General features: G+C 36.9%; 1 protein-coding gene across 1 annotated transcript; it reads right to left on the bottom strand.

The window, feature by feature from the left end:
• Positions 1-27,650, bottom strand: IMPACT (impact RWD domain protein). Its single transcript, XM_040264759.1, has 11 exons — positions 27,516-27,650; positions 26,299-26,427; positions 25,147-25,199; positions 24,204-24,266; positions 17,273-17,358; positions 13,977-14,099; positions 11,833-11,930; positions 9,078-9,151; positions 5,127-5,217; positions 3,652-3,786; positions 1-2,638 (listed from the first exon to the last, which is right to left on the bottom strand). Exons 1-11 carry the CDS (start codon positions 27,549-27,551, stop codon positions 2,570-2,572), a joined length of 957 nt encoding a protein of 318 aa, XP_040120693.1. The 5' UTR covers positions 27,552-27,650; the 3' UTR covers positions 1-2,569.
• Positions 27,651-27,966: the final 316 nt, after the last annotated feature.

Raw genomic sequence — 27,966 nt, 5'->3', positions numbered from 1 at the left:
TTAAGCCATAGAAGAATATTTATTGACATGGGAAAATGTTAACAATATACCTCTATATGAAATATGCAAGATACAAAACAGTATATACAGTTTAATACCATTTTTATGGAAAGAAAAATAGCCATATATACAAAATCATGCATAGGAAAAAAAATAGAAGCATACCAAATGTTAATAACATTATCTCTAGACAGTGGAATTACAAGTGGCTATACAATTTTCACAATAAATTTTACCTGCCTTCCAAACAGTATCTGCTTCATGCTATTCTTTCTTGTGATCAATTTGATACAATTTCTCTTCAAATAGGCTCTGTATCATGATATATACCTCCAAATCATATTGTTATTGCCATTTAAAAAGTAGATGCTACTTGCTCTTTCATACTGGCATATGGAGAATATTTTTAACTAACACAATATACTACAAAATATGCCACAGCATAGATCTGGCTGTAGAAAATTATTATTTGGATAATTTGAAAACCTTCTAATAGAGAGAAATTTTAAATAGATAAAAGGATACTATAACTAGTTAGGGGTCCATTATGAAGAGTGTTAAATAACTCAGGTTCCGTAACTGGAGACTTCTGGATCTCTCCTTTTTACTAGCTGACTTTGGGCAAAGGATATTAGGGTTTTTTTAGTCTGGAAAATGTGGTTAATAAAAGAAGCAAAAATAAGTTGTTGTTGTTGTTGTTTTTAGTAAGGGAAAATGGGACCAGAGATTAAAAGGTTTTCTATAAAGATGAATCTCAGGGATGGGGGAGCCTGGTGGGCTCCTGTCTATGGGGTTGCACAGAATCGGACACGACTGAAGCGACTTAGCAGCAGCAGCATGAAGACCTAAATAAACGTTAGATAAAACAGCCAGAAAGAAATTCAAATTTGGTGTTGCAGAAAAATTAACTCACATTTTTCTGTAGCACCAGTTCTTACTGTTTTTTATCTTCTTTGACAGGTTTTGACATGCCAAAACTGTGAAATCATTTTAATGTTAATTAATAGCTTTTAAGTTCTTTATTTTAACAGTTAATACATAAAATATACTTTTTCATGGAATTTGAGGTAAATGTTTTAAATAAATATGGGTTACAACAATAAACACACTGACAACAAATATAATCTAGATTTTACCTCTCAGAATCCATTCCACAGTAAAGCAGTTTACTAAATTCTAATTAAAAATACCAAGTCAAGATGTTGGATCTCCTAAAAGTAAAACATTAGAGAACAGGAAAAAAAAAAACAATGTGTCCACTTTTCTTTGATGTTTTCCATGCTCCAGCACCATTCCAAACTGCTTATTTCTGTTCCCTCTCTTCGAAAGAATTTCAGGCAAATCTGTGACTAATTATATCATTTTTAATAGTTGCTTATAACTATTATCTGAAAGAGAATAGTTAATGACTTATAATACTTCACAGATAAATTTATTTTCTAAATCCCTAGTGGTAAATTGCACAACTTGCAAATGAAAAAAGCAACTTTTACAAAAAACTGATGAAAGGAAGATTTTATAAGAATGGAGGAAAAAAAAAGAGGGATTTTCTCTGTTTTTCCCATCAAAGATTTGTTCTCTCTCTCCAGAAATCATGAAGCTGAGAAAGCCAGCTGGAGTATGAATAGGAAAGGCGCACCAGATTATGGAACTCCACAGCACACTGTCACTCTGCACCAGCAGCGTTCTGCCGCCTCTATGCCATTCCATAAATGTCCCATTAACCTATCACAGTGGCGGCACAGTTCTAATTCCTCAATGAAGATCACAAGAGAAGTACTTCCAGGTTGTTCGAAGAAACCAGACTATTACACCAATATATTTCAGCAGTGGGAGGAGACTACTGGCACACCGTCTTATTGCTTAACAGTACAAGAATTAAACAAAAAAGTAGAGACTAGAAAATCACTTTGAAAATTCACAAACACCAATTTTCAACAGAAAATTGAGGCATAACACTTATGCTAACAAATCTGTTAGATGAATTATCACTTCAGCACATTAACTGCAGGTGTATACGCCTGGACTTTCACTTAATCCATTACTCCATGATGAACACTATAAAATGAAAGGCGACAGACTTATGAATTAAAATCACAAGAAGAAACTCTTGAAGATCATCTTCAATGAGCCCCTACTCCAATAAACCATAAAGAGCAGTAAAAGGTAATACTCACTTAACAAAATGAGAATCCTAGTGACGAGAAATCAGGTATCTATGTTCCTCTAGAGACACTTCTTCCCCACCTAACAAAGGCACTTGACGTGTAATGACATGGACAGTTAACTCAGGTACTGCCCTGGGCAACTGTTACTTTTCTAAAATTAGATGCAGTGGTGATTAACTGCAAATTAATCCTTCTGAATCAGCCTGAAACACACATGAAAATATCACAAGGTTTCTATTTTGGCAGATGATATAACCAAAGAACAAAAGATATGCTGGTGTTCACAATGAACTGGCTGACTTGAACAGTCCAGGGTTCTCTCTCTGCACAATATATTCTTGGATGACCATGGAATTTGTATATAATTATAGGCAAATTAACCTTTCATATAGTTTCAGATGTTAATGTTCACTCCTTTTCTTGTCTTTTCTTACTTTTTTGTTCTTTCCCAAAGCCTTAGATGATTCCTCCTGAAAAAGACGTAAATTAATGTCGTATCTTCCTACACTTAGGAATCTTAAATCTAGTCATACAGAATATGCAGAATAGTGAAAGTGTAATTACTTCCATATGTATCATCTTTCCATTTTACAGGGCTCTTTCACTTATCACACTCTATTTTAATATTTCCAAAATAGTCAAGGATAATCAAAGAAAACATTTATCTCAATTATCTAACAAATTTATATTTAAGTAGTATCAATATTATTTATAAGTTTACTTTTTTGTTGGACTTCCCTGGTGGCTCAGACAGTAAAGAATTTGCCTGCAGTGCAAGAAACCCTAGGTCAGGAAGATCACCTAGAGAGGGAATGGCTTAACCCACTCCAGTATTCTTGCCTGGAGAATTTTATTATTTTCTGTGAATATATATATTTTGGCCATGCTGCAGAGCTTGAGGGACTGAACCCATATCCCTGCAGTGGAAGCCTACAGTCCTAACCACAGGACCCCTAGGGAATTCCCCTTAATGTTTTTTAATCTATTGTTTATTTTCCAAAGTAAGGCAGCAAAATTTAAATGAATTAGATATGAACATATCTGAAATATGAGACAAAAATCTCAAAATACAAAAGAAGAAGGCAAAGGCATGCCAGGGAAAAGGGGATATACTTTGACACTAACAGAGAATACTGGAATTTTATGGATGTTTAAAGACCATCCAGTTCACTGTAGCATTAGCTGCAACTTCTACAGGCCTCAACTTTAGGGAGTGGAAACTGACTGGTCTTAAGGTTTTTATAAAACCCCATGAATCTACGAAATTAAGGTCTGAAGAGATGAACCAATCTGCCCAAGATCACACAACTAGTCAATCACACTGTTCTGACCAAAACCTAAGCCTCTAGTTTCCTAGTTCAAAGGTTCTTCTAATGTACGTCACTCATTCTAATTCACTCTTAATTTTCTTTTTCATGTTTTTCTTTTAATCTCACAGGCAGTAGTGAGACACTCTTTAGATATAGTATCAGTAACCACTTACCGGTGAATTTGTGTAGTTCTTCTCCACTAAAATGTTTCTGGCACAGTTGTTGATATGTTTGAAGCGATCTGGTCCTAGCAGAACCCCTCCATACCAGCGTGATACCACCACCATGACATCTCTCACATTCAAAATCTGTTATTTTCAGAAGCAAAATTATGTACAGATATGGACACATACAAATGTGAGTTTTAAAGAAAAATGAAAAAAATATATATATACACACATATAAAATTGCACATAAAATTTCCCCCCAACTTTAATGGCATATCCATGAGTGAGCAGAGTGAGGTTATAACAACTGAGGGGACAGATGTTAGAAAGAGAAGGGAATTTGGAACACAATCACTGTGCTCCACAGTGTCCTCAAATTCTAAACCTGGAGGCCACCAGTCAGAGTGAAGGGGAGGTTATACAGTAGGTTACAGTTCTTGGTAACTTCAACCAGAACAGCTGAGCTTAGGCAGGTTTCTACTCTTACGTCAAACAGCAGCACAAAACCTGCTTTTGAACAAACCGCTAGACAGAACTGAGGCTGTATGAGTAATCTCTGGTGCCTACAAGTAAGGTCTTCCACAGTTTGACATTTGTTAAATGTTGCCCTTAACATGAAGCCCACCGGTCTACAGGCCTGACCCCCCTCAAAGTTCCTATCAAGGGAAGGGCCTGGTTAGAAAACAAACCTCTACATACAATGGCAGAAGAAACTACAGCAGCTACCTTAAGGAAAAAAACCAATACATTCTTAAAATTAATGAACAATTAATGATCACCAGATAGATGAAAGAAAATCCAGCAGCATGAAAGAGAAAGGACAAGATAAACAAACTAAAATGGACAAGGAGAAATATAAGGAAGAAAACATTTGGAAAAAAAAAAAACTAATTATTATACTCAGAAAAATTGCAGAAGACACTGCATTCATAAAAGCAGAATAGCAAGCACACTATGAAAAGGGGAAAATAGAGAACAAGAAAGAACTTCTGAAAATTAAATATGGTTGCTAAAAAAAAAAAAAATTTATTCAACAGAAATTTTGGAAGGCAGTCAAGAAAATGTCTCAGAACATAAAGCAATGAAATGGACAACTTAATAAAAAAAGAAACATTCTGGATCTACCCAGAAGTCCAATATCCAACCAACATGAGTTTTACAAAGACAGAACCGAGAAAACAGAGGAGAGGAAACTGTCATGAAGAAAAAAGGATAACTTTTTCCAGAGCTGAAGATAATCTTCTATTGTCTATCACTGGAAGAACTTGAAAGCACAGCACAAGTTATTAACCTTTTGCTTTCTGCCCCATATCCAGTGGTTAAAGTTATCTCTCAATGTTTAAAAATTATCTCCTAATAAAACCAAATATGGCTCATTATATATCATATAACTGATTGACTTATTCCTAAATGGAGCTCTGTTTGGTTGAGAAATTTTACGGCTCACAGAACAGGACTGACAGGGTTTAACTCACACTTACCTCCATGAGATGGAGAAGACGCCCACCAGCTGCTGTTTCCCCATCATCCTCACAGTCCTGTAAGAAGGTCTGCTTATCCTCACAGTATATTCTAGAAATCCATATCACAGTGTTACACTTTGAAACCTTGAAATACTGAAATAAATGTTATCCCCCCTCATACTTCTTGCCATCAATTTACTTCCAAAATTAGCATATCTTTCTTGATATATATTGGTTATATTTTCACTTATGATTTACTATCCAATATGCTTCCCTTTTTATATTCTGGAAAGCTAAAATCAAGGGTACTTCCTTTGAATCAGAAATGCTACAATTTCAGAAAGTGAGCTTACACATATGACACTCTCTGCTTCATTTAATCTTGAAGCTGAGATTAGATAGTCACTAAAAAACGTTTACTGAGAGTTAGCTGTCTGAACATTACACATAAGAGGCACTAACAAATGGTATAAAGGAAACAGGTGGTATACTGTCATCAAAGAGCCTAAGCTCTAGTGAAGGAGAAAAAAAGTACATTAAAAAGATGGAGGTGATAAAACCAACCTAAATCAATATTTTATACTTTTCTAAAGTCTTTATTCTAGCCACGAAGCATTTATCTTCCCCACTATAAGGATTATAAGATTTATTTTTCTCCATAATTTCCCCCTGGATAGTTATCAGTATCAGAAATAAATCACAGTGTTTTTACCCATTTAAATTATCTAGAAAGTTAGCATCTGGAATAATAAATAGGGCTACACTGTAGTTCAACAAGCTTGGAAACTAAGTAAGAGGTATAAAAAGAAAACAGTGCCAGTTAAGATATGCCATCTAGTGGATTTTTTAGGCCCCTACAAATAGTAATATTCTATCTAGGACTAGGCAAATATAGCAAAGATATCTTTCCAGCTATTGTGATAAAAAGCCAAATACTACCTTATCTATACACCTAAGTCAACCTTATTAGTTTTATTATACCAATCATATTCATTCATTCATTCATTCATCTGTCTTTCCATCCACCAATCCATTTATCCATTCATTTACTCAGTAAATATTTACTGCCCAGTTCGATCTCTGGGTTGAGAAGATCCCCTGGAGGAGGAAATGGCAACCCACTCCAGGGTTCTTGCTTGGAAATTCCATGGACAGAGGAGTCTGGCAGGCTACAGTCCATAGGGTCACAAAGTGTCGGCTAAGACTGAAGCCACTGAGCACGCACGCATGCATACACACACACACTGAACCAAGCTCCACTATTATTTAGAGTTGGCCTGATTTCAAGAAGAAAGAGTTAGTACTATTAAACAAAATTTTGTATGGAAAATTTAAGGTAAAAAGGAGTCAGGGATTGACTTTAAGGAACAAAAGAAGAAATTTAACTATATAAATCAGTACTGTTAGGTTTTTTTTTAAAAAAAGAAGTACCATGGACATTTTCACTACCCCTTTCCTCACATGCCAGGAAGACGAAGATGCAGCATCCGATACCTGTGTGGACCAATGGCCTAAAGAGTGCCCCATAACTCCAAAGCAGGAACACAGCCCCAGAACCAGGAAGTGACCTTAAAAGGACCCTAAGCATTCAAAACACACAACACAAAGTCCATGGACATACAAGTTATTTCTTTAACTCCCAGTGGAGCCCTTTAAGCCTCCACTTTGTGCCTTTTTAGTCTTCTCTGACACACAATTCTGACAAGCTAAGTTCCTTCATCCCCAAATATCAATTATGTAAGGGGGTGATTTGGAGGGGCTGTTACATGCAGTCAGCTGACATCTGTGAGAAGTGATAGTTGATCACCATCATTATGCAAAAATACTCAAGTACTTAAAGCTGGGGCTTGAAATACAGTATCTGGCACATTATTTATTTTCAGTTCAGTTCAGTCATCTAGTCGTGTCCCACTCTTTGAGACTTCATGAATTGCAGCAAGCCAGCCCTCCCTGTCCATCACCAACTCCCGGAGTTTACTCAAACTCATGTCCATCAAGTCGGTGAGGCCATCCAGCCATCTCATCCTCTGTCCTCCCCTTCTCCTCCTGCCCCCAATCCCTCCCAGCATCAGAGTCTTTTCCAATAAGTCAACTCTTCGCATGAGGTGGCCAAAGTACTGGAGTTTCAACTGCAGCATCAGTCCTTCCAAAGAACACCCAGGACTGATCTCCTTTAGAATGGACTGGCTGAATCTCCTTGCAGTCCAAGGGACTCTCAAGAGTCCTCCAACACCACAGTTCAAAAGCATCAATTCTTCGGCACTCAGCTTTCTTCACAGTCCAACTCTCACATCCATATGTGACCACTGAAAAAACCATAGCCTTGACTAGACGGACCTTTGTTGGCAAAGTAATGTCTCTGCTTTTGAATATGCTATCTAGGTTGATCATAACTTTCCTTCCAAAGAGTAAGCGTCTTTTAATTTCATGGCTGCAATCACCATCTGCAGTGATTTTGGAGCCCAAAGAAATAAAGTCTGCCACTGTTGCCACTGTTTCCCCATCTATTTCCCATGAAGTGATGGGACCAGATGCCATGATCTTCGTTTTCTAAATGTTGAGCTTTAAGCCAACTTTTTCACTCTCCTCTTTCACTTTCAGATAACTTAAAATCAATATCATGTCCAGTGACTGTTGAAGGGGCAGCCACACAGCCATGTATTAATAGGAATAAGATAGAGATAAATAACATTAAATTCTCAAATTCAGATCTATCACTTAACGATGATGTGATCTTGAAAAAGTTCACCTTTTTACAGGGGCACAATCACTTAAATAATTAGAATTAACGCATGTAAACTGAGTGCACCGAGTAGGCATTCAATAAAGATGTGAACTAAATAAATGGTACCTATTAACACTTTTACAGCACATTCTAACCACTGAGAGCAACCACAATCTAATCTCTCCTTTTTATTGATGACCCTAACTCACTAAAACACCAAAATTCTATACCCTGATAGTCTAATAAAGTAGGGAATTATGTAACAAATAGGTTTTTGGAAGATTTGGCATTTAATGGGATGTGGCTTAGTAATATTAAAAACTCACCAATCAAAAGTGATAATTTTTTTTTGAGTTTTCTGAATTTTAGATAGCCTAGATTTTACAGATAGTCTCAATCACATTTTAAGTTTACACCAAATTCCTATGTCTATATTCTCATCTACTTTAGTCCTAAACTATGTTAAGTCTGTATAAATTTGAATATTTAAAAAAATACACCCTTCATCTCTTTACAACAAATTTTGCAGAGATTTGTATAAAACTTTCATACTCAAAGACGTGTAGTGAAAGAAGCACTCCAAATTCACTGCTAATGGGAGCATAAATTGGTTTAAAAAAAACTTCAGAAAAAATTTGGTAATATGGATTAAGAATTTCAAAAATGTTCACATTTTTTGATAATTCTACTTCCAGGAATCTATTCATTTTTTCCTTTTTAACTATACTTCTGTTTCATTTCAAAAAAGAATATGAAATAACCAGAACCTATCCTAAGGAAATAATCTAAAAAGTATACAAATATGTTCACAGGACTATTCTTTATAATAGTTTTAAAAAATGAAAAACAAAAAGAAAATGGTTAAATAAATTGTGGTGTGGAACCTCAAACAAGTATTACAAAGCCATTAAAATAATGTTTAGAAAGCAATATAACAACATGGAAAAATGCTTTTGTTATGTTAAGGAAAAACCTGGATACTAGAATGACGCATTAAAAAATAAACTGCATAGAAAAGATAGAAAACATTTCACAGTATCAGTTACACTGAATGGCAGAGAATGGTTAACCTTTTCCTTTTTTTCTGCCATTTCCAAATATTTTACACATGATTATTACTTTTACAATGGAAAAGAAAACACATAATTGGGTGTTTGTTTGTTTTAAATCATGCATCTGTTTCCCCCTCCTTTTTTTTTTTTTTTGACAAACTGCACATTCCTAAAGTAGTGATGATCACTTACCGGTACGCATAGATGTTGTGGGTGGCACTAGCAATTTTCTTATTCTCATACAATTTGGCAAGAACCATTTTCACCTTAAAAGCAGCAACAATATAAATAAACTGATATATATTTATTTGCTCTGTAAATGCTAAAAAAAATCTTAAAGCATATTGATATACATACTGTTGAACTGAAATTAACAGTTATTTAAAGAATCAACTACATTTTGAAAAAGCCATTTCCAAAGTTTTCTCCTCATTTTTAGGGGCAAAAACTGAATTACTCTAATTGGTACAAAAAAAACAGTTCTAGAATTTTTGAGCACCAGTTTTCAACAAATGTCTGAGCAGTAACCATGTCCAAAGTACCTGCATATAAGAAATTTTCCCCATACTGTAGAGAGAAAGTTAAGTGAGAATATGAGAATTTCTAGAAATAGCTCTGAAAATTTACCAGCGTGAGAGGTGCACAGTAATGGTATGTTTCAAAACTTATGAAACCAAACTCTTCCTGGAAGAAATAAGGTTCAGAGAGGACATAACAAGAGCCAGAACTTGAAAGATAAGTGACAATTCTGCATCAAAATTGAAGAGTAGGGTGGGGCAAGAAGAAGTCATTCCTTCAGAGGAAAGAGCGTGTACAAATGGACCAGATTTAGTAGGAAGAAATAAACAATGCTTAAGTCTAACTGGAGGCTTCCCTGATAGCTCAGTTGGTAAAGAATCCACTTGCAATGCAGGAGACCCTGGTTCGATTCCTCGGTTGGGAAGATCCGCTGGAGAAGGGATAGGCTACCCACTCCAGTATTCCTGGGCTTCCCCTGTGGCTCAGCTGGCAAAAAATCTGCCTGCAGTGCAGGAGATCTGGATTCGATTCCTGGATTGGCAAGATCCCCTAGAGAAGGGAAAGGCTACCCACTCCAGTATTCTGGCCTGGAGAATTCCATGGACTGTACAGCCCATGGGGTCACAAACAGGCAGACATGACTGAGCAACTTTCACTTTGGGCTTCCCTAATAGCTCAGTTGATAAAGAATCTGCCTGCAATGCAGGAGACCCAAGTTTGATTCCTGGGTTGGGAAGATCTGCTGGAGAAAGAATAGGCTTCCCACTCCAGTATCCTTGGGCTTCCCTGTGGCTCAGCTGGTAAAGAATCCGCCTGCAATGCAGGAGACCTGGGTTCAATTCCTGGGTTGGGAAGATGCCCTGAAGAAGGGAAAGGCTACCCACTCCAGTATTTTGGCCTGGAGAAATCCATGGACTACATAGACCATGGGGTCACAAAGAGTCAGACATGACTGAGTGACTCTCACTTAGTTGAAATGGAACTCCAGATAAACCACAATATTTTTATTATAAGCATGACCTATGCAATAATGTTTATCTGAAATTCCAATTTAGGTAGGTATCCTGGCAACCTTAGCAGGGACATAAAAGAGAAAGGTTCAGAAAGTGACCAACAGTTTTACGTAGCTCTGCCTTTAGAGTATGAATGTAATGATAGATGTATCAGATGATTAAAGCAGGGTCATATCACAAAGTGACTTGTATAACGTGTTTGAATTTCTCCTTGTAGCCAAAGGAAATCAGCAAAGATATTGAGTATGCGGGGGAAGAGTGACACGTGGTCAGATCTTCCAGAAAAGTAGTTGGCAAGGGGCACAGATAAAACTGGAGGTAGGGAAGACTAAGTTAGAGACGGGGAGACCAACTTGGATCAGAAATGATGCTATCTTGTGTTTCTCAGACTCAGATTCCTGATTAGTAAAATAAGTAGACACTGACCTCTAAGATTTATTTCAGCTCTCACAAATTATGATCCTGTAAGTCTAAGTGACTATAATCAGAAATGGAATAGGGATCCAGGATGAAGAGATTCAGAATAGAATGTCTAAGGATTCTGGCAACAAGATTATAAGTAACGGCCAAGCGCAAAACAGGGTTTCTGAGAGAAAATCTCAGAAGTTTGCACCAGAAGCTCTTATCCCAACCACAAATTAATGAAGAAAAGAACTTCCTCTTCCAGAGACTAACAGAGAATTAAAAGGCAACCTGGTGCAAAAAATTGTATTCCTATATATAGGGCTTTAGAAGAACTTGGAGAGACCAAAGGGAAGAAGACCGATGCTTACTCTAAGACTTCTCTGGTTAATTACTTCATATGTGTACTGAAATTGTCTCTTACATTCATAAAGTTTAGAGTAGATTATAGCAGCAAGGAAGAAGAAAACAATTCTGCTGAAGAGACTGAGAAAGACAAAGACCTATGAATACTATTTTTGACTGAAAAGTTTCCCTAATGATATCCTTTGGTGGTTATCAGGTCACCTAAAATCAGAAAGCTGAAAGAAAAAGGAATTCAGGTTGGAAAGACTGAGCTCAAGCAGTCTGTCTACTGTCCCCCTACTTGGGTAACAACAAATCAGGCTAGGTTTTACAGAACTCCCCTATGATATGACAAATGATTTATTTTTTTACAAATGATTTTTTAACAAGTTAGTAAGCATCATAATTTTCTATGCCACCACAATGGGTTTTTCTTCTTTGAAAATCCATTAGCTAAGCCCTAATCAGAGTCTGCATATAATTTTGAAAGCAGTCATCAACAGAAATAAATATTCCATGATTCCCAGTAATTTGGGGGTAGAAAAATCAGAAATAATTTTTATCTTTAATGAAAATTAAAAGCAAAAACAAATATATTATTGCAAAATCATCCGTTTGAATTACTTTGATAAAACAACATCAAAGTGAACTGGACACAGTAAATTTACCTGTTTGGGACAAACTACTGGAGCCAAGTGTGCCTGAAAAGTACTTCTTCGGTCTGTAATAGGAATGCCATGATCAATCGGAGGTAATTCTTCTATTTCTATAAATGTAAAGAATTATGTTACTTTTTAAAATTCTTACATACAAATACTGAAAAACGGGCAAATGGTATAGCAGAAGGAGTTAGGAAAGATATGTAAATTACATGGCCAATCAACTCAAATAACCAATACTGTTTGTCTATTAAATTACAATTTAAAATGTTCCCCCAGTATATCCTACATTAAGATAAAACTACTTGACTTATAAATGCTTTTCACCTGCTAAGTGGTCACCCAGTGAAAATGGCGGGTTGGCATGCAAACCCTGGACTGTTTCAATAGTATAAGTTGACATAATATCTAACTTTTAAGAGTATAAAGGAGTCCTGAAACCAAAAAGATCAGCTAATACAGAGTATTTATTTATTTTACTGTTGATGGACCTCTGGGTTGGGAAACCTATGACTTTACTTTGTATAGCTGTAATATAATGTCTTCTGCTAATAAAACCAGTCCTACTTCATAGGACTGAATTAAATATATCAATAGTACACCATATTGGTATGCCATTGAGTACTTGATTTCCAGTTCTTTTGCCCTTTAAACAAGCTTAAGAACAATTAATTTTTTTCTATTTCTACAAGTTAGTTTACCTTACAAGTGATGAAATACTTCAACTAATTCATACAAAAATATTTCTGGAGCATTTTAAATAACTTGCCTCAAATCCCTGCTCTGGCTTATGGCAGGACTAGAATAAGAAGCCAGGTTGATGGAGGATGTTTGACCTTCCCCCCAGCTGTGTTGTCTTTTTGAAAAGATTGTGACCACTGCACTGGTACACTACTAAGGTCAATATGAACTGGATGTGATTTATTATGACTTTAATTTTCACTCTTTTTCTAGTGAATCTTCTTTCTCTAAAGAAATCCTATGCCAAATCCACAAATATGTAAATGAATAAAATGGGAGCTACTCAGAGTGAAGCAGGGGCAGGTATCCTGGGTCTTCTCCCCGTACTCATTCACTTCTTTGTCCTCTCTCTTCCACTAATTTTGAGAAACTATGCAAGAACTTTAAATTTTCATTCACTATTTAAAAGGTACTATATGATAGCAGAGGAAACTCCCTATCTTCAAAGAAAATGAACATCCTCTCTGGTCTATCATATTTTTGTAAGACAGGTGAGGAACTGACGATATCATTCAAAATTTTAAAATACTAAAATGGAACATACTTTCTGATAGAAACACAGAGCTAATTTATCACAGCAACCTATTCATAAGTTGAATACTACTCGATTATGGAACAAATTTGAGCAAAAACTAAAATCTTAAAGGCGTTTCATTAGCTTTAATTCAGTGGTTGCACCTTCAATCACTGTATTTGTATCTGTTGGCACAGACTAAAATTTAACTCTGAGCCATCAGTAGATCTAAGATTTAAAAAATATAAAAACGGGGTATGAATTGAAAACATTAACATAGCTTTCTTAGTTTCAATTTCTCCCACCACTAATTCAAAACTCTAACAGCAAAAAAAAAAAAAGAAAGAAAAACTAAGTTTCTATTTTTGTCCTCACTATTCTGATAGACTTAGAAAACACCAAAATGACCAAGAGGCAGGAAAAATATAACTCAGTTCTCTGTAAATTAATAAGAATTCCTTAAAATGTGACAGTTTACTAAATCTCTATACCATTCCAAAAACAAATCATAGTGCTAACCCCTGTGCTGTGCTGAGTCACTCAGCTGTGTCTGACTCTTGGTGACCCCATGGACTGTAAGCATGCCAGGCTCCTCTGTCCATGGGAATTCTCCAGGTAAGAACACCAGGGTGCGTTACCACGCCCTCCTCCAGGCGATCTTCCCAACCTAGGGATTGAACCCAGGTCTCCCACATTCCAGGTGGATTCTTTACCACCTGGGCCACCAGGGAAGCCCAAGGATACTGGAGTGGGTACCCTATCCCATCCCCAGGATATCTTCCCAACCCAGGAATTGAACCGAGGTCTCCTGCATTGCAGGTGGATTCTTTACCAGTTGACCTACCAGGGAAGCCACATCACTACTGTCCTCAAAATAAACTAGTAACTTTCACTATACCTGTTCGATTTTCACTGACATCAAAATCCAAAGTTTTAACTTGATTTTCTGGTTGACATGCTAAAACAAGATCATCTTCACATTCAACATCTTCCTCTTCAGTTTTCTTCTTTACCTCTGGGCCTGTGTGGATATGAGACATTATGACTGATCATACGACAATAAGAAATGACACTTAAAAAACTTTGAGTCTTCATCTCTAAACATTAGTCTTCAACAGAAGGAACCAGTGTTCACAAGTGGTTGTCTCCAGAGTTGGGACAAGGAAAATGCAAGATGAGCTGGGACATCTTGTGATTGTAGAGAGTAAAGGAATGTTCAGAAGAAGATGGGATCTTATAAAAATAACATAGGAGCCCACCTGCGAGCACTCTGAAAGGCCAAACCTGGAACAATTTGAGCAACAAAATAATGATAGTATGGAATTTTAGCTCACTAAATAAAATGAGTTCATTCTAATGTAAATAATCAGATACATGTGGAGAAGAGACATCTTGTTCTAACAATATAATTCCAATTAATCATACCAAGAAGGAAAGAAAGAAGTGAGAATCACCAGATTGTTACAACACCATATTGTTTATAAATATTGTTGGTAAGATACACTAATAGATACTAAAATCAGGGGGCGGGGGGATGAACGTTTGAAGACAAATAGGGTATTAGCACAGCCTCAAAGTATCTCCCCCAAGAGACTTATCAACTGTGATAATTTGATATGACAACCTAGATAGACCATGGTACACAGATACTTGGTCAAACACTATTTTACATATTTCTGCAAAGGTATTTCTTAGATGGAAACCACATTCAAATCAGTAGACTTTGCAAAAAGCAGATTGCCCTCCACAATGCAAGCGAGACTCATCCAGTTAAGGTCTTTTTTTTTTTTTTAGGTAAAGTCTTAAAAGAAAAAGGACTGACCTCCCAAGACAAGGAGGGAATTCTGCCAACATGCAGCTTTCACAGCCTTGAGTTTCAATATAATTTCTTCTCTAGGTCTCCAGGCTGTCAGCCTACCTTGCAGATTTTGGACTTTCAAGCCTCTATAATTTTATGAGCCAATTCCTTAAAATCAATCAACCTCCCCCTCTGTCCCCAACCTTTCCTTCCCCCCACCTCTCTCTATAAATGTTGAGTTGGCCAAAAAGTTCATTCAGGTTTTTCTATCACATCTTATGGAAATCCCAAACAAACTTTTTGACCAACCCAATACATAGATACATCCACACACATACATACATACATACATACATAAGACACACACATTTTATTAGTCTGTTTCTCTGGAAAACTTGATTAATATAGTAACTTTATAGTAGAGTCATTTAGCAGGTACCCCCTTAACCAAGGGATCAAGGTAAATATCACCAATAATAAAGCATACTGATATCATTAGCTCCTTGATATAGTACATACACTATGGAGGACACAATATCATTTCTGTGATATATTTGCCAAAATGCCTAGTCTTACTCCAATCATGAGAAAACAATGGACAAACTCAAGGTCATGAAAGGTCATAAAAGTCAAAGAAAGAATGGGGAACTATTTATAGAGGAGTAAGGAGAAAAAATGCAACAAAGAATCCTGGACCAGATCCTAGAACAGCAGAAAGAACACTAGTAAAAATATTATTATATTATATTTACCAATGCTTGCTTTCTGTTCTTGATAATTATACTATGGTTACATAAGATGTTACTCAGGGAAGCAGAGTGAGGGATACAGCAGCTATTTCTACTATTTTTGCAACTTTTCTGTAAGTCTAAAACTAGTTCAGAATTTTTTAAAGTATAAATAGTTGTAAATAACTACTTCAAGATTTAATATTTCCATAGTAGAAAAAATAAAATAAAGAATAAATACATACTGAAGATTAGTAGTAAAATAAAAATGAATTGTCAAGTGGGTGCCCTGGAGAAGAAAATTCTCATGAGATATCCTGATCACTTCCATTTTAATATGAAGTCTAGAAAATTTTTTATTAAAAAATTCTGAAGAAAATTTTTCAAAATTATAAATTATACAACCTAAATCAGTAACAAAAAACCGAAGTGTGGCAAAACTAAATTATAGATATAGGTGGGAAAGGGAAAATACCACATGAAAATCAACAATTTAAAAACCTTCCTAAGAGGTGAGTGATTCCAAAGTTTTGGAGTTCTTAATTTCTACTGGTATACATAACACTTTTGCAATTATCCCACCCTAGAATGGGGGATTGGCACAAACGAATTTTGAGACCACTCTTCTCAGACGCCCTGAAATGCCACAAAATCAGAACATAAATCATAAAAAGTCAAGGAAAACACTTCAAAAAATACTGTCCCATGATCAGAATATCATCAGACCATTTATCCCTTTGATTTTAATGGAAGCAGTAAAAATACTTGCTTCTATAGAAAAACTGTAAAATGCTCCAAAAATATATATATTTCTATCAACTTTAAATGTATACTGATTTTGCTACGAGAATCCTCAATAATTGGCTTCCTGTAAATAACCTAAAAATTAGTCAATAGACTATTGAATTGTTGTTCTTTAATCCTTCTTCTCCCCAAACTGAAAGTAATTCTATCAGTGATAACAATAAAACTCTATTTGGAAATAAAATCATACTTAGTAATTTTCCTTTCTAAAAGACTTTTGTAGTACCTGGAGCAAAGACTAGCAAAGTAAACAGAAAACATAAGAAACTTCTATGCTGTTATATACTTATGATTCAATGAAAGAATAATAATAAAGCAAAATATTAATTCTCAAATGTTCTGAAATTAGATAGTGGTGATGGATGCACAACTTTGGAATCTACTAAAAACCACTGAATATACATTTTAAAAGGTGAATGATCATAGTATATGAGTTCTATCTTGATTTAAAAATCAAATTTCAAAGTCATTTTTTATACCCTAAATATTGGTCAATGTGTTTTCCAAAGTTCTTTTTCTATAAACATTACACTCATTTGAAGCTAATGTCTAACATATCAATAAGGCATGAAGAATGTTACATGGTTGATATTGCCATAGAAAGCAAAGGTTTTTGAGCAAAGTTCTTTAATCATAAAATTCTATCTCTCTAAGAGCTTACAATAATCAAAACCAAAGAAGCTGTACCTTATTGAAAGAAATAACCATATTTACATGAGTAAAGAACTTTTCAGAGGATATATTTTATCATATAAAACCATGTAACAGCATATAGATCTTTATTAAAAGTTTCAGTGAGAATACATACATGAAAATTTAATTATTGTAAATTAAAAGAGCAATGATAACGTTTTGCAAACCTACCTGGTTCTGTCATCTGAGATTTTTGTATTAGGACATCTCTTATTTTCTCCACCCATAGGTAAAGAATACTTTCACCAATATTCTGGCTAAACAAAATTCAGGGGAAAAATTGTTATTAAAAAAATTCTTTCTCAAATTCAAGATAATATAGACATATTTATAATCTAAGAAATTAAATTATATCTAGCCATGTGTTTTCTTTTTTTTTTCTGCCTTGCTGCACAGCTTGTGGGATCTTAGTTCCCCAACCAGGGACTGAACCCAGGCCCTTGTAGTGACAGCTCCAAATCTTAACCACTGAACTGCCAGGGAATTCCCTAGCCTTTTAAAAAGAAATTATAAAAACATGAGATTTACTAACATTTGTAGATGAATATTTAATACATCAATATTAAAAATCCCAATGGCTCCCAAATTAACATTGGTTACTTAAAATAAGTAGAAGAGCTACAACCAAAGAGGGGAAAGAGAATTTCTGAACTTGAACGGAATTAAGATAGATGTAAACATGATTTTGTTTCTGTCAGTGAATATAATTGTAGTACTGATGCCCAGTCATTGCTTGCTTTCCTAAACTTTTTGAACAATTTCAAACCACTTATTTTGTATACTTATTTCAACAATTAAGAATACAAAGCATTTTAGAAACTCCCCAAGAAAGCCAATTTACAAGACTAATGCAATGCAAAGCTTTAGATGATTATTTTGTTTTCCACATAATATTCTATTGCCCAAATTCATTTCGGTTCCAAAGAGCTGTCTGGCTGCATCAGATAACTGAATCCATCTCAAAGGCTCATTGAGAAAAAGAAGTCATAGTTCATTTCCACAGAGTTATGTTAAATGATGGCAACAGCAATAAAATAAAGGCCCAAGTGTCTGTTTTTCAGGGAATGATACTAATTTTAGATGTGTTAATATGTGTGTTTAAGGAACTCACCCAACTACTTCATAACACCTTACCCCTTCCTCTAACAGTTGCTCTTGAAACCATTATCTCTCTTTATCACCACTCATCAGCACCCAAAGGAAGCTTTCAAAACAAGCATACAGAAGAAAACAACACTGTTTTCAAATAATTCTGTACCCTCAAACACTCCCATCCCACCCATAATCCCTGAGCACTAAAACAACCCTCTGTGCTCTTTGGCAACCTGTCTTAGAGAGGGCAAAAGTCAACTGGAAAAGTTTTAAAAATTAAGAACGTTGGTTGAGTTTCTTTTAAACAATTCCTACTCCCTTCCTCTTTCCTCCATAAAAGATTCAGAGGTACAGAGACAGAGAAAGGTAAAATGTATTGAATATATACTAAGCCCAAAGTACATTATATATTGATATAGCAACACATTTAATGCTCATAATTTGCTAACAGAGTAGGCTTTATTTTCCCATTGTACAGATGAGAAAGCGGGCCTGGCGGGCCTGGAGAGATCAATTAACTTGCCTAAGACAGTCTTATAAGCAGTAAGAAGTCCAGAGCGAGAATGGGAATGCAGACTTACTCCAGAGCTCAGGTCGCCCACATCATTTTGCTCTCCTAGCAAGCAGCTGTGCCCTTAGGCAAGTAAGACACTTGCACTGCCTCAGTTTCCCCACCTACAAAACAGATTTACAGCATCTTGTCTTACTTTACAAAAGCAGTCTCTTTTCAAGTGGACCTGTCTTAACTCACTCAACAGATCTGTAAGGGCGTCTACACACCAGGCACTATGTGCAACCCTGAGGGTACAGCAGTGAATGAGAAAACTGGGTCCTTGGTCTCAGTGCTTGCAATTACTGTTCTTAAAAACGTATGCTTTTATATGTAATTCTCTCCCTCTCCTAACCCCATTCTATTGAATTCATCACATCATCATCATCACCAAAAGTAGGAGCACTAATATCTAGTGTTTATTGAACACCTACCATATTTAAGATGTAGAAAATGCTTGGTTACTTCACTTAATCTTTACAGCCCCCTTTGAGACGTGAAAATCATCCCTCTGTGCATGTATATTCACATTCAGATTTGTTATTTTTGTTAGGGTACTTTTGGGGGAAGGGGCAGTGGAAAACGCCTTGGAAGAATTTCTGCAGTTAATAACTAATTTTTCCTATAATAAGAAGACATTAAACCTTAACTCCAAATTTCCTCTCCTCTAACCTATGGCTTCCTGAAGAAAAATATTCCAGAGCACTCCATCTAACATCATTTATTGACTGCTTCCTTTGTCCCTACTATTTAACTAGATTTACTGAAATCTAGTGTAAGGAAGTAGTAGTAGATGTGAAAGGTTTCCTGAAGAAAATGAAAATTCTTTCCCTTGGACCTCCAAATTCTATCACTGATGGTGGTTTGGGTGGTGTCATTGTTCCTGCTTTTTGTGTTTTCTCTCACAACAGTAGTTTGTAATCCCCCTCTTTTTTAAAGAAGAGTTGATTACTTATTATCTTTTAACTGCAGACAAAGATTTGGTGGTTTTCAAACTTTTGCCTTCACTGTAATGAAATCTCTCATGGAACCAAAAACAAATTAAAATAGACAAAAGCTGGAGCCCTCCCTTCTGTGCCCTTCTTTTCCTGCACCCAAGTGGTCCTGGAAGAAGTTTGCTGAATCCTAAAAATCAGTGCAAAATCTGAGAATACTCATTATACAGTGAGATGCTAAGCTTTTAATTTATGAAATTATTGTAGTATAGTAGCTGAATATAAAAAGTCTAGAACAAATTTGTTTCAAATTGAATAAAAGATCAACTTGGATTAAAAACTGCTATTTTAGTTGAGACATAACTGTCATTAACTATACTTAAATAACTATAATCCAATTCAGAACGATCAAAACAAAGTCAAGTTACTTGTGACTCTCATTTGACCTGTGGCTCTAATTGTCATACCTTTAATTCTCCAGTATGTATATTTGTTATTTAAGGGTAAAGATATTCACTAAAATGTACTACAAAGTTGCATAACCTCAGACAAATCACTCAATCTGAGTCTCCATCATTTCATTTAAAAATGACAAAACTTGATGAGACGACTTCTGACAAGAACAAAAATGAGAGCTGCTATTATAAAGTGCTAAAATATATCACATGGATTATGTCACTTAATCCTCACAATGATATTATTCTATTATCCTCATTTTACAGATGAGAAAGAGGTCGCATTATTTCAAAAACTGACCTCAGACGCCTGCCCAAGACACCCTTAACATCAGCTTGATTAAACTTCAGACAGGCAGAGCTTCTTGACTCTAGGCCCTGACCTCTCTGTTCTTAGAGCATTTTCTTTAGAGAACTTGTCATTATAAATTCTTCTTTTGCTCCTTTGGGATTATGGGTATCTTTTTAGAAGCTATGTCAGCTTTAGAACCAAGGAGTGTCTTTCTCAAGGACCTGGGAGCCATTCTTCTGAAATGCAGTCATCGAGGAAGAGAATGCCCTGTAACTACTGATGAGCCACGATCTGCACACACAGATGGCCTGACCACGAAAAACACTTGCAAACTCAGAAAGTAATTTAATGTGCTGGACACTCTCTCATCAACCTCCCCCAGCATTCCCCCCTGCTTTTCTACAGGTTAGCACAGCTTATCCCAGCCCTCAAAAACCGTGCTGCCTTTTGTTTCAGCCAGTTGAGTTCAGACTGAGTTCTGCCTCTCTACCCTGTTACAACAGTCTTGAAGAGAGTATTCCTCGCCTGTTTAACTTGGTTTGGTGCACTTTCTGCTTTGACAAGCCTCATTCTCTAGCTTCCAAATCTAAGACTTCATGTGATACATCACACTGTGAAGAGCTGTGGGAAATTAATCATTTTCTTGGATTTAAAAGTAAATATTGTTGAAATGAACTATCATAAATTCAAATTTTAAAAAAGCTTAATCTTTTTCATTTTTCTCTTAATACCAAGTGGTATAATGTTTGAAATATTTTTAAAATCTGTCATTTACCTTTTGTTTTATAAAAATCATTATTTTCATATATTCAAAATATCCATGTTTAAGATGCAAAATGTTTAAACAAAAATAAGGTATGATAAGCAAATAACTCTACATCTACCCAATCACCAAATCCTAGTTTATGCCCTTAAGTATTCCTCTAACTGACCATTCTTCTCCCCTACATTCTTGTTGCCTCAATGAAGATCTCCCCTGTCTCCCTCCTAGTTATTGACTGCTGCTCCGATGGGAGTCCCTTCCTTCAGACTCTTCACTGCCCACCCTCCACACTGCCGCATGGATCTGATTACATCACTCCCCTGCCTAAAATGCCTGGAGCCTAAAGATAATGTCCAAGCTCCTTACCCCAGGTAACAGGTTCTTCTTACACCTGTATCAATTCCTATCCCCAGCATATCAGACTATTTGTTGAACTCTACAGTTCCTTCTATCTGAAAATCTCTCCCTTTCTGAGTATCTGCCAAGCACCACACCCAAAGGTCACCTTCACAATGGAACCCTCCTTTGCAACCTCACCACATTCCTAGAGACCTCTAAAAGGAACAGCACTTGGTCCAAACCTCTAAGCAATTATGTCACTATAGTGTATTGGTACACATTTATCTTAACTTTTAAATTCCAAACTCCTAACAGAGTGCTAGCATATAGAAAATACTTATAAAATGTTTACTGGACAAGACTGTTAGCTTTCAGACTTCTTCCCTCCTTGGCATAAAAGAAAATATAGTTCACCTTCTTATCTAGGCAAAAAAATTTTTCAGCAGTCAAAATGATTCTAAATAAATATGAAAATCTTGATAATGTTACAATATTTAGAACATAATGAAACTATAAACATTAAGAACTATATTTATACATTTTAAATGTTTACTTTTCAGTGACCAATAGCATTTCACTTGTTGCCCCTTGCTGGGATTTTATGGAAAGATATCATTAAAAGTTGTCACACAAAACTTTTAAAAACACAATCTGCATTTCTACCTAGGTCACATGTGTGAAAAGAATACTATTGGACCAGGGTTATTTTCAAGTGCTTTTAATAAACAAGATGGGACGAACAATATCCTATCTTCAGAAAAAAACTGCTTTGTTATTTCTGATCCTTCCTAATTCTCTAATAGCTCAAGAAAACCAGCTAAGGAGATCGGCAAGTTGTGCCCTATAGGAGGGTATCTCTTAATAAACGGGGCACTTTGGGGTAGAAAAAAGGCAGATGGGAAGTCATTTCAGAGTGCATGACACTGTGCAAAACAGAAAAATCTCACTGATGAATATGACTAACAGGACGGAAGGCAAGTGTGGGAAGGTTTTCCAAGAAGGGGAAGTGTTCAACACCATCAAAAGTTAGAGATCAAATAAGAACTGAAAAATGAACATAAGATGTACAATTACAACATCCTTGGTGAGCAAATCTGCAGCGTTATTTATCTTATCCTACTTTAGGGGCTACATTGCTAAATAGGCATAAATAAAAGATTACAGAAAGAAGTTTGTTGGGGGCACAAAAGTTGGAATGGCCAGTAAGATCATGGACAGAAAACATTTCATTGAGAAAACATGTAATATCTATATTCTGAGGATGATGGACTCACTAAATGGGAACATCTCCCATTGATATCTCCAGTTCTAGGTTACTTCTTGAGTCAAATGTAAACCTAGGGACTCAAGGAAGACCACAATTCCTCTTGGTAAGAACCAACAGAATCAATTCCATGAAGACTTAGCATTTTTAAATTTACTATTCTGTGAGGAAAAGAACCCTGGTATAGACACAAAGTGGGTTTTCTCACTGTGCCAGATGGGGAGGCCACGTAGAACGTGTAAGACAATCCTTATCAGTTCCTAGATTACAGTAAAGCTGATATTTCAGAACATTATTTGTTGTACTAAATTAATATATCTCAATACAATTCACCCAAATCACAGAAACATCTTCTCGGGACTATTTTGCACCAGCCTCCTAATTGATATCCCAAATCTAGTTGCTCCCTTCCAGTCAGTTCTCCACCGGGACACAGAACGGGGTTTTCAAAATGAAAATCTCACCACAGCATCAAAGTACTTCTCAGCTCTTCTAAGCTTCCCATAGGTCTCAGGACAAAGACAGACACTCCACATGGCCTACGGAACTCTCCGTAACTTCCCCTGCTCACCTCGCCAGGTTTCTTTCCCACCATGCTCCCTTTTCCCCCAACACCCCCTCGTTATACCACCATTATTTTGTATCTTCATATGTTCCAAACTCCTTGACACAGAGCCTCTGCAGATGCTGTGGCCTTTCACTGGAGTTCTTTTCATTTAAGGAACTCAGCTCTTAAGTCAAACAAGCCATCCCTCACCTCCTACTAGGTCAGGTCTTATTTTAAACTCAGTACTACACATTAATATCCTTCTTTCATAGAACTTATCACAGCTGCAGTTTGACATCCATTTTTACAGAGTTATCAGTAATATCTCCCCTACCAGCAAATTCTAAATGCTATGAAAACTGGGACCACTTCTGTTTTTAATTATATATATCCAGGATCTAGTATAATACCTGCTATGTAGTATCTGCTGAGTGAATGAGTGAAAAATACAGTATACTATCAATAGACTCTCAGTCCTATGGCCTAATACAAGAACATTACCATTAACAGTACATGGTAGTTTAAAGAATAATTATACTTAGGATTCTGCTGTTACCAGTTTCATTCAACATAGCCTATGAAAATATCAAAATAAGAACAGTGTCTCTGAATTTACTTTCACAGCTAGCTAAGTGTTTTTATAGCTATTAGTTCTAAATAATACTTTTATTTTTGTTTCTAAATAGAATTTATATCAAATGTATATATAAACTATATAACTAATCTTTCAAGGATTCAACTGCACTCTTTTTGTTAATGGAAAAACAGATTAACATAAAGTTTACAAAAGGGCCTAATATATCACTGTTCCAACAAAGCCCATAACAGAGTCACTAATAGCATTGTTTTATCATCCATTACTTACATGTATATTTCCTCAAGGCTATTTGATAAATCTGCCCGTTCTTGCCCTTTAAGCCAAGGAGCACTAAGATTAAATAAAACAAAATAAAGATGATTACTCAAAGACTGTGTTTATATCACAAAGAAAAAATACTGATTAATCACAAACTGATTTTAAGTTTTAAAATTTTTCTACTTTGATCAAAATATTATTTTATGTTGTAAAATCTATACAGTTCCAAAATGCTTTCCTTTGCATTAACTCATTTAGTCCTCTCAGGAAACCATGATGACACCAACAAATTATTCAATTAAAATTAGTTTTAAAAATGGAGGAGTGCACATCATAAAAGCTGCCTAAGTTTACCTAAGTGGCAGAATATGTTCCAGAATCTATATTTCCAAATTAACAGTATCTGCCACACAATCAGGGTTCCCAATTTTTTCTAACTGATGTCCCAAAAAACAACTCTAACAAATAAGTCAATTGCCACATGACTGTAAATCAACTTTTTCTGAAAAGAGCACTTATGTTTACAAGCTTTCTATAGTCATATCTTTCATTTTCAATGAATAAAAATGACAAATTACAGAACCATGAGTGATAGCAAACTTTACTGCTGTGGTTTTAAAACACTCAGGGAAACAGGTTAGGAGTGATTCTACAGACCAAGGTTTCTAGATTACTAGATTGTCTAATGAGGAAGATTTCCTTCCCCATCTCTAACGACATTCTGGAGCTATTTTATCCCCTATGAATCCCTTGATTCTTTTATACTAAGTGGCAAATGTCAGTGTGTTTTTACATAATTTAATTTTTAAATGTAAATACTCCACATTAAGTCCAACGTGTTTTTACTTTCTATATACATTTTGACAAGGTAGCCTATATAAACACAAGGTACAGTACAATCTTTGCAAAGTAAAACTTTTTAGAAAAATATAAATGTAGAACTATAGCTTACTTCAGTTGATAAATAGGTGGAGCTGTACCTGGGTATTCATTTGGTAGCATCACCTGCAAAGCAGTTTAAAAACAAACCTGCTTATACTTTATCGTGGTTCAAAAACAACAACATTCATAAAGCTAGTCACCAGACAGATTTCTAACTTGCCAAACTAAGACACAAAACCATTGTTTTATCAAATTTCAAAAGCGAATTCCCTCCTCACATTTATGCTTCCACCTTAAATATGCTGTTAGTTGCTCAGTTGTGTCCAACTCTTTGCGACCCCATGGACTGTGGCTCACCAGGCTCCTCTGTCCATGGAATTCTCCAGGCAAGAATCCTGGACTGGGCTGCCATTCCCTTCTCTAGGGTAAATATGTTGTTAAGATGATGCCAATTTTTTAAGGAGATTATTTGCCAAGAAAGTATAAAAGCAATTAAAATCAGAAAAAGTTGGGTGGACAAAGACAAAAGGCAAACTGAAACAGAGTCATTATACCCCAACCCCGGATGACGAGGGTGGCATTATAACATGTTCCAGATATTTTTAAGAAATTAAAAAAAAAAATCCTACCAAATACTATTAAATAGCTAACACTTATTAGAAAACCATGCATGTTTCTTTTGAAATCAGTATTACTATGAAAATGAATAATGATAAAAACTCAATTTGGCATCTTTTATGTTGGAAGTACAGACAGTCACCAAAGAATAAGCATTAAACACAAAGCCGTAACTGATCGTTTCATGTATGTATCCTAACCACAACTGAGTCCCAATTAACAAAGAAATGAGTTATCTATTCTATGAACCATCTAAATTACTAATCTATTCTTTCTTAGAAAATGTTAGCCATCTTCCCAAGTTTACACCCTCTTCTATTAAATGGAAAAGATAATGAAAGGAAGTGAAACTCGAGTCTGCCAAAGGTACATGAAGAACACTTAAATAACTGGCATAGGAAAGACCGGTATTATCAATGAAAGCATTATTGGAGAGTGGTCTAACTACCCATACATTTAGATCATCAATCGTTAACAAAAGTCAGCAACAAAATGACAAATCAGAGTAAGTCACACAAGAATAATTAGAGGACTACAACAGTAGTCAATGATACAAAATCAATACTGTAAATGGAAAACGGCTGTAGATGAAGAAGAAAAATACCTGTAAGCAAAGTGTCCACTTGGGGTCATCTATATCGTCGCTAATTCGAATACAAAATATTTTGGCGCAGTCATCAATGACACACCATTCCTCGCCATATATAGCAGCCATTGCTTCAATTTCCTCATTCTGAAAGAGATTGATGAGGGGAAAAAGTCAAAAATTTTTTGACTACCCTAAAAAATCTGAGTCTTCTTACTGCTTTATAAGGTATTTGCATTTAACATAACCATCTTGGGTGAAGGAGCCCTAAAGAAACAACACCAAACGTTCTCAGCAGCAGGTCAAAATGTCCTACTCCCTGGGTACCAGACTCTATAGCAATGACTGACGCCAGCCTTGCCACTACATCCCTATGCTTTTGACCCCTACTGAGCCAAAACATATATGCACTCCTATATTCTGTATGAGGCTCACAAGTGAAAGGATAAACCTATCTTCTCTGCTCCACCTTCTCTTTTTAACAGGTAACCCCTCCCACCCGCCCCCCAACCCCTGGACCACTGCTACCTATTATGTTTGCCCTTATATTACTACTGCCTATCTCCTGCTTTGTTTTGAATTTGGCCACGAGGCTGGGTGATTGTTGGGGTTTTTGGTAATCAAATCCTCGAAACGTTTCAGAAATTACTTTTGGTTTCAGGTTAAGAATAAAACGGGATCTAAAGGTAAAAATGGGGAGCAACGTATACTTCCAACTTTGTAAGATCTCATTTTGTCCTTAGGGCCCATTAGGAAAAGCTTCAATAGCGCCCACGTGAGCCACGCGCTGGGGGTAAGCTCAAGCCCAAGAGCATTAGATCCACGGGTCCTCAGGGGACTCTAGGGTGCGTGTTATAATTGCCCCTTTTGTAAATGCAGAAACTGGGGTCTTAAGTGGCCACTCCAAGATCACCCGGCAGAGACAGGCTGGGGAGCAGAACCCTGGTTTCTGCCTCCAGCCCGGCGCTGCTGAGTCGCGTGCTGATGGTTGACGATGGCACCGTCCAAGGCAGGCCCAGCGCGCCGACGCCCGGGAGCCGCCAGCGCGATAGATGGGCTGAGATAAAGCGCCGGGAAAATGGGACACAGCTGAGAGAATGGCGCAGCCTCAGCCCCTGGCGGTGCGGGCGAAACCGGGGGTGGCCCCGGGCAGAAGCCCCCTAGGCCGAGGAGGCCCGGGGCGGCGAGACGAGGCCGAGCCGAGCCTGGAGGTCGGCGCCCCGCTGGGGCCTCACCTGCCTCTGGTCGCTGCCTGCGTCCCCCTCAGCCATGTGGCTCCGGGAGCTGGCTGGCGGCGACCGCCTGCCCAGGTCCGGAGTGCGGGGGCGGGGCGCTGCGGCAGTGAGCGGAGCGCGGGCTGCAGCGAGACCCGACCCGGAACCGCAACCCCGCCACGCCGCGCGGCTCGCCTCTGCTTCCGGGTTGCGGGCCAGGTTGGGCAGGGGGCTGCCGGCGCTAGTCCTTCGTCGCGCCAGCTTCTCCCCACCTCTTCCGCCGGGCCTTTGGACGCAGTCCCTCCCAAGCAGCGGCAGGAGTCCGCTTGGAATTTGCTCCTGAAACACTCCGGGGCTGGGAGCTTCTGCTCGCCCACGGCGCCGTCGGTGCTATCGAACCCACCCGTAGACATGGGGAGTCGGGTTCACCGCAGCGTCCCAGGAAGGGACTCACCGTAGCCCACAGCCCAAG

The sequence above is a fragment of the Oryx dammah genome, unplaced genomic scaffold (assembly GCF_014754425.2).
Source record: "Oryx dammah isolate SB20612 unplaced genomic scaffold, SCBI_Odam_1.1 HiC_scaffold_22, whole genome shotgun sequence".
Classification (NCBI taxonomy): domain Eukaryota; kingdom Metazoa; phylum Chordata; class Mammalia; order Artiodactyla; family Bovidae; genus Oryx; species Oryx dammah.
Note: the sequence above shows the minus strand (reverse complement) of the source record. Positions and strands in the feature narration are given on the sequence as shown.

Coding starts and splice junctions, on each gene's coding strand:
- IMPACT (XM_040264759.1), bottom strand. CDS start 27,551: ATGGCTGAGGGGGACGCAGGCAGCGACCAGAGGCAG. Junction 17,359..24,203: donor AGCCTTGAGGAAATATACAT/GTAAGTAATGGA, acceptor AATTTTGTTTAG/CCAGAATATTGGTGAAAGTA. Junction 2,639..3,651: donor AGAACTACACAAATTCACCG/GTAAGTGGTTAC, acceptor CGTCTTTTTCAG/GAGGAATCATCTAAGGCTTT.